At 45.3% G+C, this 16,811-nt stretch overlaps 2 protein-coding genes across 3 annotated transcripts in view; one reads left to right on the forward strand and one right to left on the reverse strand.

Moving 5' to 3' along the window:
• Window positions 1-16,811, reverse strand: part of LOC146196786 (uncharacterized) — a 168,731-nt gene that overhangs the window by 27,240 nt on the left and 124,680 nt on the right. Inside the window, exons 1-2 of one of the 2 annotated variants that reach the window (XM_084598526.1) lie at window positions 12,401-12,495; window positions 9,639-9,792 (exon numbers count right to left, since the gene is read on the reverse strand). In XM_084598526.1, the coding sequence (XP_084454652.1) occupies window positions 9,639-9,676 (38 nt within the window). In that variant the 5' untranslated portion in view covers window positions 9,677-9,792; window positions 12,401-12,495. Of the gene's footprint in view, window positions 1-9,638; window positions 9,793-12,400; window positions 12,496-16,811 lie in introns of those variants that run through there. The other variant, XM_084598527.1, reaches the window with a different exon arrangement.
• The window catches only part of LOC146196787 (uncharacterized), a 41,799-nt gene continuing 28,473 nt past the window's right edge, over window positions 3,486-16,811 (forward strand). The window contains exon 1 of the mRNA XM_084597074.1: window positions 3,486-3,617. The gene's annotated coding sequence lies outside the window, so the exon portion shown is untranslated. The remainder of the gene's footprint in view (window positions 3,618-16,811) is intronic.

The raw sequence follows: 16,811 nt of genomic DNA on the forward strand, positions 1-16,811 counted from the left end.
TGTACAAACTGTGGATGCTAAGAGTCTATAGGCCACATTCTTTGCGAGTGCCCCATATACAGTGAGGAAAGACAGTGTCTATGCCGTGCCTGGAGCATCTAAATGGACGCCCATTGATTGAAATTAAGACTTTAGGTCCCTGACCACGGCGATCTTCTGCGGTGAAGGCCTCCCAGGCACTGCTCCGCTTTATGAAAAGCACAGGCCTAATCGAAATACTATGAGTTTGCTGTTATCTTACGTGATATGACTGTGACGTGATGTGATGTGGTATGTCTGTGGTGTGACTGTACTAACTTCACCCATCCCTCTCTCACAACTTTTATATCCACTCACCCCCTTTCCCCAGTGCAGGGTAGCAAACCAGTTTGTTTCACGGGTTAACCTCCCTGCCTTTCCTTCTCATCTTCCTCCTCCTCCTGTTGTCACACACAGAACCAAAGTCGACGCTCCAGACGACTGCTGAGAACGAAAATCGTCTTTAGCGGCGAAGCTACGGAGTGCATGCTCTCGCTGTGTGACCTGCGCCGGGAGGGCGCACCCTCGCGTTCACATTAAATGGTTCTTGGGTGCGCGACTACACGGCGCCATACAAGGACGCCGACAGGGGATTTTGTGGAAAACGATGCCTTTTTGACACTGTCGCGTTAAACTCGGAGGAGACGTTAGACTTCACTTTAAGAATATTACGCAATATCATTATAATATTCTTTTCCGTCGGCGCTCTTGTGAGTTATAGATATAAATGTGCATCTCGCGCGCCACAAGGCGGGCACGCCTTCTGAGCTTCTTGCCTTTCTTCTCCCGCTGTCCCCTTCATTGCACAGAGACAATGATTCTGACGGTCTAGAACACTCTAACGGAAGTGGAACCTTCGCTTGACGAATGGCAGCACTCTTATGGCGTGAAGGCTGCATACGCGCGTAATTTGCAACTTTGCGTTTCCTCAAGATTTTAATCAGTTATATTTTGCTGCCCGTGGTGTCTAAATATGATAGCCTCTTCGCGAGAAGTGGGGTAACATTTTTTTTTTTCAATAAATGTAATTTCACGGATTTAAATCATGGCCGAACTGGTCGCCTTTAAACAGAAGCGAAATGCAATATAGCTGACTCATTCGTGGTGTGTCTCAAGACTGTAAACGGCCTAAATTAATATGTTCTTTTTGAGTAAATTTCTAATAGTGTAGAGTTATGACAGACAGACGAAAATTCACACTGCCGTACTCAGTCCGAATCCGCGCGAGTCTACCCGCATGCTTACGACCACTGCGATTTGGATTCTATGGCCCCATAAAGCCCCTTTGGTGATGATGATGATGATGATGATGATGTGAATTTCCCCTTTGCATCGGGTGGGCGCAAAAATGTATCTTAACCGAAGAAAAAAATGTACCCCGGGGCACCGACCGCAAACAGAATCGCTCCGCCTGTCGGAGATCAGGCACAGCGAAAAGTACGCATCTCCATGGAGCGTCTCTGACGCGTACGCTACTGTGTCGATCGTCTGTGCGCACGTCACTACGTACCGTTGCACCGATGTCAAAGAAAAAAAAGCAGAGACCGCAGAGACGGCGCGAAAGGTAGTTCCGGAAGTCGCTAGAACTCCATCTCCTGACGCCAGACGAAAACTGGCGAGCCTCTTCCGGCGCCAGCGCGAGCGCGCAGCGAGCGCCGCGGAAATATCTGATATGGACTGATACCTGCTCCGCGCTCGCGCCTGGCACCTCACGCATGTGCAAACCGACTCCAGCATACGCTCGTGCGCGTAGGCGCGCCGCTCGTACGCCCCGTGGAGCGGGGCCTTCCAACACCATGGAAATGGACACCATGGTAAGGGGAAATACAATATTTTTTGAAAACGACGCAAACTGGCGATGAAGTTCCGGTGGCTGCCGCATTGCGTGACGGCGGCATTCAAATGTTTGCGCCGGCACAAATTGGAGTCCTCATTGAAAGCTTCCTCTCAAACTAAGGTGCGGCGACTGCTTTTTCACGCCACGAGAACAGAACGCTACGCGTTATATTCGGCATATAGCGCGAAAAATCTAAGGAACGGACCAAGGCGAAGCAATACTGAGCGACCACAGACAGCGCTTGTTATAGGGTGCCTCGATACCCTCGCCTCCGCGCTGGCCGTCGAGGCACGCCATTATGAGCGCGCGTTGGGAAGCGGATGACCTGTAACATACTCCCTCGCTCGCCGCTTCCACCTGGGCGCTGCGAAAATACCACAAGATAAGCGCATCTAAGGGCGTCTCGGACTGGTACTGACTCCGGCTGCACAATTTTGCTTCCGCCGGACACTGAAAATTTTTAAACACTCCATACACTCTCCATAGACTTCTTTTATTAAGCTCCATTGATTATCTATAGATTTATGGCCCTGTACTATTCTTTATTAGGAATGTTTTAAGAATTTAAGACTGTCTATAGATGGCACATAAATTGCGAATAGAGAAAATGAAATCAAGACTGTTATCGACTTTATTCTAAGGGATGTCTACAGATTGTCTATAGACAAGAGGACTATGGACTTTACCCGATACGTATTCCATAGAAAAAAAAAAAGCAATAGATCCAAAGGATGACAATACAGACTATGAAAAGTAAGTAGTCAGTTTATAGGCCATTTTTATGAGTGCGCCCCAAAATACATTTCGCCGTAGCTACGAAGAATACGGCATTTTCGAAAATCTAAAAACTAACAGTCTTTACTTGCTGCAGGCTACAAATCTTTCAATAAATAAATGGCCTAACAGTAATGTGTAAAGACGAAAACATTAGTCAAATAGCCTGCTAATTAGTATCACATAGCTGTATTCTGATAGCCCTCTACAGCACCGCTGAAATATGACGCCGAGGAAAGCGTTTTTCTAACTCAACATTTTCTGAAATGCTGACAGTTGACACTTTTATGTAAACACACTGTTTAAAGCCAGTTATACCATCAGAATATTGTCTTACATTAGCAGCATCCTAAAACTGAGGCTCTTGTGATTAACAGGGTCGACGCAGCTTTTGATAGAAGTAAATGGGACGAGCGGCAGTTGCAGGCACTATGGATCAGAAAATGAAGCGAGATTGAAAAAGGAAGTCTTTCTTCTTTCAGAGCTTTCTGCCTCAATCTGCGGCTCGAGGGTCACGCGCTCTCCCATTAGTAATAATTACAATTATTAACCGGAACGATGAGGGCGATACTTCCCATCGCCCATCTGTAGGCCTTTTCACTCAAAGCGTCTTTAGAATACCGTTGATGTTTAGAGTATTACGCGATTGTTGAGCAACGTACGCAGAGGAAATGCACAAGGAAGGGTAGAAAGTCGACACTATATTTTTTTCATGAATTGCTTTCCTTTCTACGCGTGCCGGCGTAAAATTCCCCAATAAAAAAAAATGCCCTTATGAAGTCAGGAAGGGTGACGCCGGCGACGGCTGGGAGATAAACGATGTTTCTTTTTTTGTGTCTGCGTGCTTTTGATGATCTCAGCGGAAGGCGGCTGCGCATGGCTCTCCCATAGCGTGCTCGTGGGGTTGTCAGCGTCTGCAGTAGCTGCGGCGAAGAGAAGGCCACATATCGAAGGAAACACAGCGAAAAGAACAGAGCTCCTAACAACGGTGAGTATATATAACAGCAAATGAGGAGCGTATAGGTGCGTTAAGAATTTGCGCATCTTTTCAGTGGGCTAGTGTCAGCCTCGCGTTTGAATTTCAGACTGATAGTGTAGTTTAAATGAATTGTGGCAGCTGTCGAATCATCCAGGCATGAAGCTACGACAATTTCAGGTGGAATAACTTCGACTTGATGTTCGAACGCATGCATGCCGAATCCTTGCAATATCGAAAGTACTCGAAGGGTGTGGCTACCGAAGAAAATTTAAGTTTAATACTGAACTGAAAAATTTCTTAACTCAAGACAGAGTACAGAAAGAGACGAAGTACAGTGAACAAGGTGTTCCACGTATTGCTTTTTTGTGCTTTGGAAAATTCCCACAATTCAGGTGATCACAGTTAGCCACGAGCATAGAACAAATAATTATTGGAAGCAATTTTTTGACCATAAGATTTAGTGTCAGTCATCGGCAGAGCAAGGCTGTCGCGTGAGGCAAAATTGCAGCCAGCAATAGCGACGACACGCAGCAGACGGCCCGCACATGTTTTGCCCTCGAAAATGCTGCACGTGGGTACGAAACACGCTCGATGCCAGTAAGCTTTATATACAAACTGCAAAAAAAAAAAGAAAAAACGCATTTCGTACATTGAAAACGCAAAACTAAGCCCCTCTAAGAAACATGTTAGCCCTCCTGCTTTGCTCAATTGGAAGAACGACTGCAGTGGGCAGCCGGTGGTCCCGAGTTCGAATCCCAGGTATGGACGAGTCTTCCGACTACGAAATGTATACGTGAAATGTGTATACATAGCTTTTCTCTTTGGCCGTATGATTGTTCTTGGGTCGATGCGTATATGTCATTACTGCAGCATTTAACCTCTGCATTTTCAATAGCTGTTAAGACTGTGCCACCCTCTTCTCCTAGGATATGTTTCTAAATATTACTACAGTAGAATACCACTTGAACGAACGTCCCTTAAAGAAATTATTCAGTTGTGCGAACTTTATTAAGTCCCCACACAGAAGCTCCCTTCATTTCAACGAATTTCAGTATACTGCTCATTTCAGTGCTACGAACATTTTCCGCGGCGCCGCGTCTTACACGTCATACAGAGCACTCCAACAAGCACGACCAGCACATTTTGTTGCATATTTTTACGTTGAGAACCACACTTCATTATCGCGTGACAAAAAATGGCTGTTGTTTAGCTTTAAGGTTAATTGGCTGTCTAAACTATACCTTGTAACCAGCCGAATTCATAGATGTATTTGCACGCCTAATTGGCTGTACAGTCATAACCAGTCATAACCAGCCATAGCCACATCTTCAGCCCTACTAGGCCATTTAGCACCAAGAGTTGCGTACGTATGCATGCTGGTTAACCACGATCTGCTGAAGTAATGATCTGCTTGGAGAAAATGAAAGCCTTTGCTCCTCAATATGCCGTTGTGATGGGCAAGGTTTACGGGAGCTTGCACGCAATGACTGAGTTCAAAACCACTGTAGTCCTCTCAAAAGCGCTGCAAAAGGTTACGCGTTCTTCGCTTGCAAATGAGCGCAGTGGCAAATAAATGGGCTGAGATATGATTTGAACAACCGATGTTATCTTGGGGCTAATGGAAACAACCTTTCATATACTTATTTCCGTTCAACGAACTCTCACGTTAAGAAACTTTTTCCTAAGGTTCCTTGAAGTTCTTTCAAGTGAAGCTTCACTGTATTTGAGTGTTGGCTAATGCAACATTAACTGCCCACTCTAAAACAAAAGACAGAGATAAACACGCAGTCACCTTTGACTGCACATAGATATCAGTATTTCACAAACATGCAAGCGTGCAAACAAGCCCGCACATGTAAGTAAAATTCTTCGAAAAGAAATGAGTTTCGTTTTAGACAGTTAAAAAAAAAAAAAACAAGCTGTCTAGGTTTGAAAAAATAAATAAAACATTCCCGAAAACTATCTAACAGGCTTACCGATTCGGCGCGTCGCCAAACTCGACGCCCGACTTTGCAATGCCTACTCGAGAGTCGCTATTAAGATTGGAGGGATTAGATGCCTATTAAGACACGTTGCCCCAAGGCCACGTAGGCACGTTCGTATGGCGTGTTAAATTTCCCCTGTGGTCTATCAAAACAAACTAGTGCCTTCGCACGTTATACCAAGTTTAGCCAAGTTAAGTATTTGCAATGTTTTCTTAGCAAACCATCATGAAAAACCAAAGTAACAATTCAGACAAACGCTCGAGGCCATAGCGTTGAAGTCCGCAATTTCCTAATTTAGCACGTGTAGCACCTGAAAAAAAAAAAAAAATCGCAACACGTTTACTGGCCCTTATTTATTTTATAGTTTTTTTTTTTTTTTTTTTACATTTCAGGCGATCGTTTTCAAGACGTCGTTTATGTTAGTTTGTGCTATTTCGAAGTCAGCGACGTCGACGAAAGGGTCTGCGCACGGTCACTCAAAACGGCTGGCGACTGACAACTTGACGCCGATGAAAAAAAAAAAAAAAACAGTCTGGATAGCTGCGCCTCTCCCTTCCTTATCCGTGTGTCAAATAGGCGAAAATAGAGACGTGCTGCACTCCATAGGCTCCTGCGTCGACACTCGCTGGCGGTAAACACTTACCTGATATTTATATTTTCCTCGATTTCGGCTTCGTCTGTGTGACGTAGACTTATTGTACAGGTGAATTCACGTGTTTTAGAGAATGAAACTAGTCGTTGAACGTATACAGGTTTGACATATGCAGTGGACGAGATTAGTTTGTTTTAAACATATCTCACTGTCGACAGAGAGGTGCTAATAGGACTTTCAGTAGCAGCTGGCGTCGCTTGCGGACAAAAAAAAAAAAAAAAAGGCAGTTGTAAAAAAAGTGAATGGCCGTTGAACATTCTTGGGTAGAAAACAGCTTAAAATGGAGTGGTATTCACAGTGAAATTGGCCTAGCCGTCGCTGAGTTCCATGCATACCAAGCAAACAAACAGCATCTTTCTGTAGCCGAAACTATGTGAACAATACGGCAAATGTGCAGTCTTTGTAATCGGGGCATTCCTTGGCGAAATACTGTACGACCGCGGCAAACGCTACTAAGTGATAGGTGTGTGCAACCATTAATTTTGCGAATGCATAGAAGCTGGTTGGTTTATGGGGTTCAAAGTGTTAAAGCAATCAGGCTACAAGAGACACCGTAGTGAAGGGCTCCGGATATTTCGATCCCCTGGGGTTGTTCAATGGGCATTGACATCGCAGCGTGAATCGCAGAGAAGTTATTTTCGAAACAAGCACTAAAGGAAAACCGAGCAATATATATATCGCTGTTAGCAGCCACTAGGTCAGGATCACCACGCGACACGTTTGTGGATGAGCGAAGTGGACGGCAACGGCTACTGGTCGATGGACACAAAAAAATTGCGACTCTATTTATAGACCGTCTGCCTCCTGCGGTCGGCTTGGTCCGCAAAAGTAGATTAAGGTCGATAATAAGCATTCTGGCTACCAGCTTATTGTTCATAATACGGACAGTGTCAATGCCATAACAAACCAACGTTCCCATTCTGATCTTTTCGTCAGCATCGCCGCTCCTCGTGCAGGACGGTTTGGTTTGGTTTGTGAGGTTTAACGTCCCAAAGCGACTCAGGCTATGAGAGACGCCGTAGTGGAGGACTCCGGAAATTTCGACCACCTGGGGTTCTTTAACGTGCACTGACATCGCACAGCACACGGGCGCCTTGCTTTTCGCCTCCATCGAAAAGCGGCCGCCGAGCCCGGGATTCGATCCCGCGTCCTTGGGAACAGAGGTCGGGCGCCGTAACCACTGTGCCACTCCGGCGTGGCCGTACAGAACGGGAACGTGCTCTGTGGTTAGATATCGCTCTGCATCGGAACAAACCCATTGAATATGTGTAAATTTGTCGCAGTGAATATTGCAATAGATCTTCCTTTTTTTATATAATAATGACAACATTCCGACCTAAAATCAGTGAACTAAAATGCTTACTCCTCACAATACCTGAAAACTTATATTGGCTTGAGCAAACCCATTAGATATGCGGTTCAGCTCATTGAAAACTCAGCTTCTTAAAACAGGGACTGAAATATACAACACCGAATGCTAAGTTTCATGCATATTAGAGCGTTCAACCAAAATGAGACTATAGTAGCATAATATGGAACCCGTATTGCCAAATTTCAGAAGGTGCAAAGTGAGCTTTAGAATAAAGGCTTGCGGGGAGAGTTGGTGCATAATACCCAGAACTGGGGCGCAACGTATACAAACACGTAGATAGAAACACAACACAGGCGCACACGTGGGCGCACACTACCGAGTTACAAAACGGAACCCGAACTTCCTCTTTCACACTCAACCACAACTTCCTCCTCTACTCCCAAGTACATGACACTCGCACACCACTTCCTTCCCAAGCAGATATGGCACGATGATGATGATGATGATGATGATGATGATATGGCCCAAACCCTTTTCAACGGGTGATCACAGTCAGTTCTGAATCAGAACTAAAACAAACGTTCCATACAACGCTAGTGCGTTGTTCACAAACAATTATTGTCCAGACGTCCTCGCCACGCTACCTCGGATGTGAGGGTTGCTAACATTTATTGTTGGATATACATATACGCTTGGGAGGGAAGAGGTGTGCGAATGTGATGTACTTGGGAGTAGAGGAGGAAGTTGTGGCTGAGTGTGAAAGAGGAAGCTCGTGTTCCGTTTTGTATTACAGTTGATAGTGTGTGCCTGTGTTTTGTTTCTCTCTACGTGTTTGTCTAAGTTTCGCCGCAGTTCTAGGTGAGCTTTAGAACTTATATATTCTGCTTACCGAAAAACACAGCCAGTGACAGCTTTACGCATCCAAGTTCATTTTCTCCAACTAGTCACACGCAGAAAAACAGATTTTCTCACATTTGTTTATGTTTGTTAGATTTGTATAGATAATTGTAATATACATTGCGTTGTGTACATACCCGATCCCAGGTATCGTCAAGCCTCTTCGCTATTAAGCCGTATATAGCCTAGCTGTATATGTAGTGTTGACCTTGTCAAAAAGGTCTCATTTATTTTTAAAACCATTGTTGCTTTTAGTAACCTGGATCCGCACATGTTTTGACGCCTATTCAGCAGAGATGCCTGAAAATAAAAACTGGAATTGTGCTTATTTGGAAATTTCTTGTTCTTTTCCATTTCTTCTTTCCTTCGCGAAGGACATAGAAGCCTTTAAAGCAAAATAGAGAAAACGAGACGACTGATTATTTGGTCCCGCTGTCAGAGAGGGAGTGTGGTGCAAATGTTTAGAGAAGAAGACAGCGATGATCGTACGATCACACTACGATAGTTGGGAAGACGAGAAATGGGCTGGAATTGGTCAAGAAAACTTCTCACGTCATAGGTGTCTCAGTTTAAGTCATCAGGAACACGTTATCGAGTCGGCCATGACGACAAAGCTCTACAAAGCTGGCAGTGACTAAAACAAAATCAAAATAAATATAGTTTGAAATTATTAACGCTGCGCTCCGGTTATTCCAGCTCATTTCAGCACCAACTAGGTCTGTTGGCCTCTGTCAGGGCACAATGAAAAAAAAAAAAAAATCCTATAAAAGCTTATCATTTTAGAGAATTATGCGACGACAAAGAGCCGGGCGGGCATTTTCGCGTTGGAATACACATTGGAACGAGCAGAACGCTCGTCAGGGCCTGACTAACAATGCAATTGCTTTAAAGTCATAGCAGAACAGTGAACCGAAGATAATTGGCGTAATGTTTATACAAAGCCAACAAAGCAGGCCTCGTGATCCTTCAAGTTCGATATAACTTTATTGCCGTCGTTGTAGAGGCCCCTCCGCTCCCTCAGGAAGACCCTAGGGGGCTTCAAGGGAGAGGGAGCCCCGCAATGTCCCGTGCCCGTGCCAGACGGATTACTCGAGCTTGTTGCTCCAGGGCCCGGCTCCGGAGGAGGGCATCCCAGGTTTCTTTGCGACCATCTGGCGCGGCTAAAAATCAAACGGAACACTCACCTCTTAAAGCCGATGATAATAAACGTTTTCCCATCCATCCGTCTCTCTGGTTCCCTCAATATGACCGGGAGAATCAGGGCATTCCCAAATGAGATGGTCCTGATTGGCTATTATCCCGCATTTGGTGCAGAACTTTGGAGGTTCCTCTCCCTCCCTGTATAGATAAGATGGAAAGAATCGGTTTGTTTGTAATTTTCTCCAGTCTCTGCACTCGTTAGGTGTGAGAAACCCATCTGGAGGTGGGAGGTCTAATCTTTCACTCCTGTGTGCAGCCGGGATTTCAGTGTACGTTATGAGCGGATCCTTCGACCCGGGTAAGGGTGATTCCACGGCCGCCCGGGTGTAGATATCTCGGGCGAGGCTTTTAGCAGCCTCATTTACTGGAAGCTGTTGAACGCGGGGGTACATAATACGTGGCGTGAAATCGCTACAGCGGTGAGGGAGGCGCAACTCTGGAAACTGAGTTCCACGAGGGCAGGAAGAAAGATCCTGGCCAGAATAAGGTAAAACCAGAGGGAGCTGTCATACATGGCATCAGAAATAGACCTTGAGGTTCGAAAAAGACTGAGAGAAAGAGAGAGAGAGAGAGCGAGAAATACTTTATTTAAGAGCGCAAAAAGACTGAAGGTCGCTCCAATTCCGAAGAATAGCACCTGACTCACAACTAGGAGCGCAGGGGACATAGAGTTAAAGTTATAAGAAAAAGACTACGAGGGGTAGACTCTACTCAAATTGCGTACTGATGCGGCATGCGGCCTAGAAGGGGCGGCTGTAATGGCAGTAATCAATGGAGACTACGAGACATAGGTCCCCGGACCCCTCAACTCTAGAAACTCGCTCATAACGGAAGAGGCTGCTCTTGAGTGTGCACCTGACAGCATCGTTCAAATTCAGCGCGCCGTGTGCGCGATCACATGTCAAAGGGAGCTCCGCCTCGAGTGGAATTAGCGCGCGCAAGAATGCATGGCCACCCATGCCGCGCGAGGTCAGACGGGAGAAGGAGCCGGCCGGCAAGCTGCCAGACAGGCAGACGCCCGCTGTGGAGGGTAGAGAAAGGGAAGAGTGTCTGGCCCGCGCAACGGCAGTGGAGAGATTGAAGACGAAAACAAAGAAAAGATGGCTAGAGAGGTCGAACGAAGATAGCGAAAGGGTTTGGAGACAGCGCGGCGCCGCCAACGTCAGACGCAAGCGAGGCATTTGTTTGTAAAGAAAATACGGAACAACATATCGGTCTGTTTTGCAGATGAAAACCTCACAAAACCTATCGCTGAAGCGAGTATCGTCTGTTAGACTGTTCTGCCTAGTGCGAAGCAACCCGTGCTTTTTATCTGTCGCTGAGACACAACCGGGCAGTGGAGCGCCAGCGTTATTTCATTTGGTGGCCGGATACAGTGCTCTGTCTTGCCTTGAAATAAGTCTTAGAGAACAGTTCCAGTCATTCCGAGCAACAACAACCAAACACCACGCGTGCGCTATGAAAAAGCCCGCCCATAACAGCGGTACGATGTTTTCTCCAAACCTCCCCTCCTACTCCTTTTGTGAGCCTTTCATTCACGGTAGTGGTCCATCATATTACAACTGCTACGGCAACAACTCTTTTAACTTTGGTCCCTTCTGAGCGTCCGAGTGACATTTCGAAGCTTTTCGCTGTATCCTGCGATGATGCGTTCCACCCGGTGGCAGCAGGCAGCATCAACGTCGGGCAGCATGCACAAAGCACGGTTTGCGTGCACGGTACGGTCGCGTGATCGCGGTGAAATGACCTGTGGTCTGCGGGAGCTATGCGTGACTAGCGGTTGAACGTGTTACATGTGCAGTTTATGTTCAAAACGAAAGCAAGTTCACGCAAACGCAGCTGACGTGGAGCGTTGTGCTCGGAAAACAACATATGCGACAAGCCAGGGCCACCAACACGTGGTAGGCCGACGAGAGGATGAACGCTGAAACGCGGTAGCCGCCTAACCAAACCAAGCTTACAACCTTACAAGCCGCAGCGGAGGGGTCGGTGTGCATTAAGGACGACAGCATAGCAGACGACGCTCGCATCCAGCCGCATGCTTTGTGTGCCCGACCTCATTCCTGATTTCCTCTCGCCCTTCGCTTTCCGACAGCGCAGTGCCGATCAGACGACGCCCGCAGCATATACCGGATATTAGCCAAAAGTTGGAAAACGCCGCAGCTCCGGTTCGAATAGTAGCAGTATTGTACATTGAAGTAGCCTGTTAGGACCAGCGTACGTGCGGGGCAGCTAACGATTTTCCAAGTGCTTTAGATAACTACACACAGAGGCGGATCTGCTAAATAGGACAAGTTGGGAAACTCCGTTTCAAAAAGCAACCTCTCGAATGACCAAGCTTCGGCGCCTTACCGATAGCAGCGCCACCTGAAAGTTTGGGAAGAAGAGATCTAGTCGAGTAATTTCATCTTTTCTCTTACCTCTTAATTTTTTCATTAGGCTGTTAAATTTGTGCAGCTTTTATAGATTATCTGAGCGAGGGATTTTGTTTCCAGACGGGGATGCGTTTAACAGCAATCTTCAAGTTTGCGTCTTGAACACAGTTAAGCTACTGAACGTGGCGTCGCGACATTCTGTAAAGGCACGAACTTGCCGCCGCCACTTCACCCTTTCTGATACCTTGACCCCGCGTGAAGTTTCGCAACTGTTAGCACAAGGGGAATGGTGACGTCACGTCCCATCGAGTGCAAAAAACGAGACGGAGGAGAGCGTCCGGTCGACTAACCGACGTTTGCTGCTTACTTACCCTGCGTGCCCCCAAATACTGCGAGCGAATGCCAGGTGGTGTAAACGTGCCGCAAACGTGCGCAGTTGGACCTGACTATTCGTGCTGTAAACGTGCCGCAAACGTGCGCAGTTGGACCTGACTATTCGTGCTGTAAACGTGTGCAGGCGGTGCTAGAGGCGGCAACCCTGGCAGAAGCGGCAGCGGCGGCGGATGCATGGAGATAAACAAGTTGCGTTTGTTGCGGTTTTTTTGACGTCTATGGGAGAGGCTAGTGCAGCCTTTCTCATTGCGGCCTTGCGGTGTTGCCGGCAATGCTAGTAGCGGCGAGTCACAGAAGGCCACTTCAATGCGAACGGAGCCAAGAAAATGCACCTCGCTACAACGGTGAGTATATTACCACATAACAAAATTCATAGGCGGAATCAAATCAGCATGCATATTTGAATGCAGAGGCGCGTTAAATATCCGTCTACTTTGTCATGTGCAACTGTCAGTCATGTTGATATTTTAGGCTGATGGTGTAGGCAGGGTACTTGAATTGTGACAGCTATCGAAAGCATCCGAGCATAGATTTGCGACAGAAGTGGTACTGCCGACCATACCCTCGAGCTGGCAACGAAACATTTCAAAGGAAAACTGTGCGGGTAACTCTGTGCCCGCGCTTTTTACTTCATTTGGTAAGTTCCGCTTTGCCTTAGTACAGTATTTAGTATGCCCTAGTCTGCGTTTCATTCCTTCCTATGTTCTGTATGTTTTATGCAAACATTCACTTCAAATGCCATCCTGCATCACCGCACAGACTGCGTTGCCGAAACCTTCCGCACCAAAACATACTCGAAGTCTGTGACAGTATAATGAATTTTCATTTGAGAATTTATATAAACAATGTTTTAAGACTAAGCGAAGATGTAATACCGTGGGGTAAAGGTTCTGACTCACTAAGACACTCTGCCACAATCTCAGAATATATATAGAACCAAGAAGTTGTGTATATATATATATATATATATATATATATATATATATATATATATATATATATATATATATATATATATATATATATATATATATATATACATATATATATATATATATATATATATACACAAGTTGAGCGTCCTTCATTACAGGGCGTCCCAGTTAACTTGAGTCAAGGGTTAAAACTAAAATAGTTGAGCTAGCCCAGGGGAAACCATACATCTGTCAGCCGTATTGCGCACCACATGCAATTTTTGGTTTTGCAATGAATTAATTAGTTAACAAGGTGAACTTTACTAAAATTATTAAACATTTATTTTAGACAGTAAGTTGTTGAGTACCGTCTGAAACCCCCATTACATTATTTGTGACAAAGAAAGCTCCCCTCAAATATTGTATTTTTTTTTTTTGTTCAGTTTAGCTTGGACACCCGGTATATAGCCTACCGAAATATACGTACTTGGGTTCTAAACGGTTATATACAAGTTGAAAAGTACCTCATACTGATTCCTCAATTTTAATGTTGTTTGCAGTCAACAATCCGTCCGGAGCACGGCTTTTGTCATGACTCTTGAGAAAGGCCTGGCTCCGGCCAAAACGCCTACCCCCTATATTATCACAGAATGAGAATGACGCACTTTGCATTTATCACACAAGTATATATATATATATATATATATATATATATATATATATATATATATATAAATATATATGCAAGAAGTCAACAGTCGGCTGAGGTCAAGGAAAGCAAGTGTTTGCTCCTTTCGTTATTGTGTTATTGTATTCGAACGAACCCTTCAGTTCCTTTTCAATTTTCTGCTAAAAGGCCTCTATTTAGCGTGGTGTGTTCAGTTTTATGTCAAAAAGATATAACTAAAGCCACCATGCGCCGAATGCAATGATTGATTAGTCTATCTCGAGGCAGGAAGCTAAAATATCATTATAAGATGTTATAGCCGGTCTAGAAGGTTCTGCATCCTTAAAAAACGAAACACTACCTTTGCTTATGACGTGTTCTTTACAAAATTGCGGGAAACGTCTTTTTGATTATTTTTCCAGGTTTTCTCAGCAATATAGAATCCGCTTTATAGTCACTTCGCAAACAGCTCGTATGTTCGCAGCGCGTCATTTTGACTACCAACTATGGGTCGTGGTTAAATTCGCGGTCACGTTGCTCATTGTAAAAGAAAACGAAATAAATGTTTTGAAATGTAAAAAAATGGTGGACATTATTCTGCTCCATACCTGAAAATAACTGAAAGTACGCAGAAGAGAGCACAAGGGGACGCAAGAAAAGGTACAGTGCGCAATTGCGAGAAAAAAAAAAAAAACGCGTAGTTAATTAGTAAGGACGCAGTGTGCGCAAAAAAAAAATAATAATAATAATACGCAAGCTTGTGTTAGGTGCAGAATACTTAGAAAATCAACGACCATAGTACGAGCGAAATCATTGCAACACAAATAATCCACTTTGGGTGGGCTCTACGTCAGCACTCCTTGCCTTGCAGTATCGGGTAGGGGATTTGAGTACTTGTCAAGGAGTGCAAAGGGCGATTAGCATGAGCTTTCTTGCTTGCTTGAACCTTGTACTCGCCTTTCTTCCTGACGTAAACGGTTTATTTTGTACTTCTGACGTGCAAGCGTTTTTTTGATAACATGTCGGGATAAACAAGGTCAGAGTCTTAGAGATTACTCAAGCAACAGGCAACTCGTGGAATGCATAGGCAAAGTTTTAAAATATTCTTGGAAGTGCGTAGCCTTTTTTATCACAAAGTGAGGTGTGGAGCTGTGGTATGCAGTACATAAGGTTTGACGTTCGAAAGCGGAGCAGGCCGCAGTGGAGAGCTCCGGAATAATTTCCACCACTTGGGAATCTGCAACGTGCACAGACGCTGCAAATCACACTGGCGGTTTGTGCGCGAGGATGCGGGATCTAATCCCGGCCGCGCCGGTCGCTTTTCGACGGAGGAGAAAAGCAAGGCGCCCATGTGCTCTGCGATGTCCGTGTGCGTTGAAGAACCCCAGGTGGTCGAAATTTTCGGAGCCCTCCACTACGGCACAAGTTATAGTATAGGTCCTTTTGGGATGTTAAACCTTATATATAGTACCAAACCAAACCAACCCAAACCAAACACTTCTGGCGTCTTTATTTCACTTCCTGCTGAATGCGGTGGCTGCCGCTGCTAAGATTGATGCTGCGTCCTCGGGCTGACAAGTCGAGAACGCTAACCTCTGAGCCAGAGTGGCGAGGCCATGAAACTTGTTAACTTGTTGTAAGGATGAACCTTGTTAACGCGCACATGACGGATACTCCCCTATTATTGGTACTATCCCTATCCGTGCTTTTTTTTTTTCTTGCACATTGGGTTCACCGAAACTCGTTATCCGTATTACGCCTTACCTTTGAAATGTTATAAACTCGATACAGTTATAGCAAAATAACTGGATCTTTCAGGCTTGCTCCTACCTGGGTGTTGCGAGACTAAACAGAGGGCCCTTTAACGTAATACTACTCATCGCTAGCACAAGAAAATGGACGGGCCAATATTTGTTATTTTGGAATTTTGAATCTGATACCTACTCATTATATTAGCCCATCGAATCAAACAGTACATTTTCTAAATATTCGAAGCTATTCGCCAATTTCTTCACATATCTCAATAGTTTTCCAACAGATAGTATCAAGAGCAGACGTATAGTACGGCGTCCACTCCAACACTGTGCAGCATGTTGTTGCATTCAGTCTATTCTGTTAGGAAGGTTCAGTACTGCGGCACACTGCTTTCGTGCGGCAGCGCTGATATTGTCAAGTAGGGGTTACAATGCCGTTGGTGAGAAAAGAGGAGACGAGTTGCGTTTAAGTGAACTCTTTATTGGGCTGACTTCCCCCGCGAGCAAGCCTGCTCGGTGGTCGTCGATCTACGGATGCCCGTTGCAATCAGCAGCACTCAATTGAAAGTCTCCGCAGAAAAGTGTAGATAAACCAGCCAAGAGATACTGGGAAATTCCGGAAAGGTACGAAAACACTTGCGATTGCCTGCGATCATTCCAGCCTAATCTCGGGCTACAAAAAAGAGCGATAAAGGAGCGTTTCACGATATCAAGCATGAACAAAAATGGAGCACAAAATCGGTCCGTGCGCCACAATCAAAGCGACAAGGTCGCATGCCGGTGGCTGTTGACAAGCAAAAAATAAAGTTTTAAATGACTGGAGGCATTACTCCGCGCTTAAAAGGCATCGCTTCGATGCTTCCGAAATAAACAGAGAGAAGAATGATAACATAAAAAAAAATGAAACAACTCGGGTTTTTAGCGTGCGTAATAAGCTTCAGACGCACAACATGCACGATTTCTAGGCGCACCCTGCGCCGCTGGGATGTGGTCGTGCCGTCCGTCGGTGATGATTCCGTAGTCAAGTTGTCCGATGCGTCGAAGGAAAGTTGTA

The sequence above is a fragment of the Amblyomma maculatum genome, chromosome 3 (genome assembly GCF_055883805.1).
Source record: "Amblyomma maculatum isolate TAMU_Amacu chromosome 3, ASM5588380v1, whole genome shotgun sequence".
NCBI classification, from domain to species: domain Eukaryota; kingdom Metazoa; phylum Arthropoda; class Arachnida; order Ixodida; family Ixodidae; genus Amblyomma; species Amblyomma maculatum.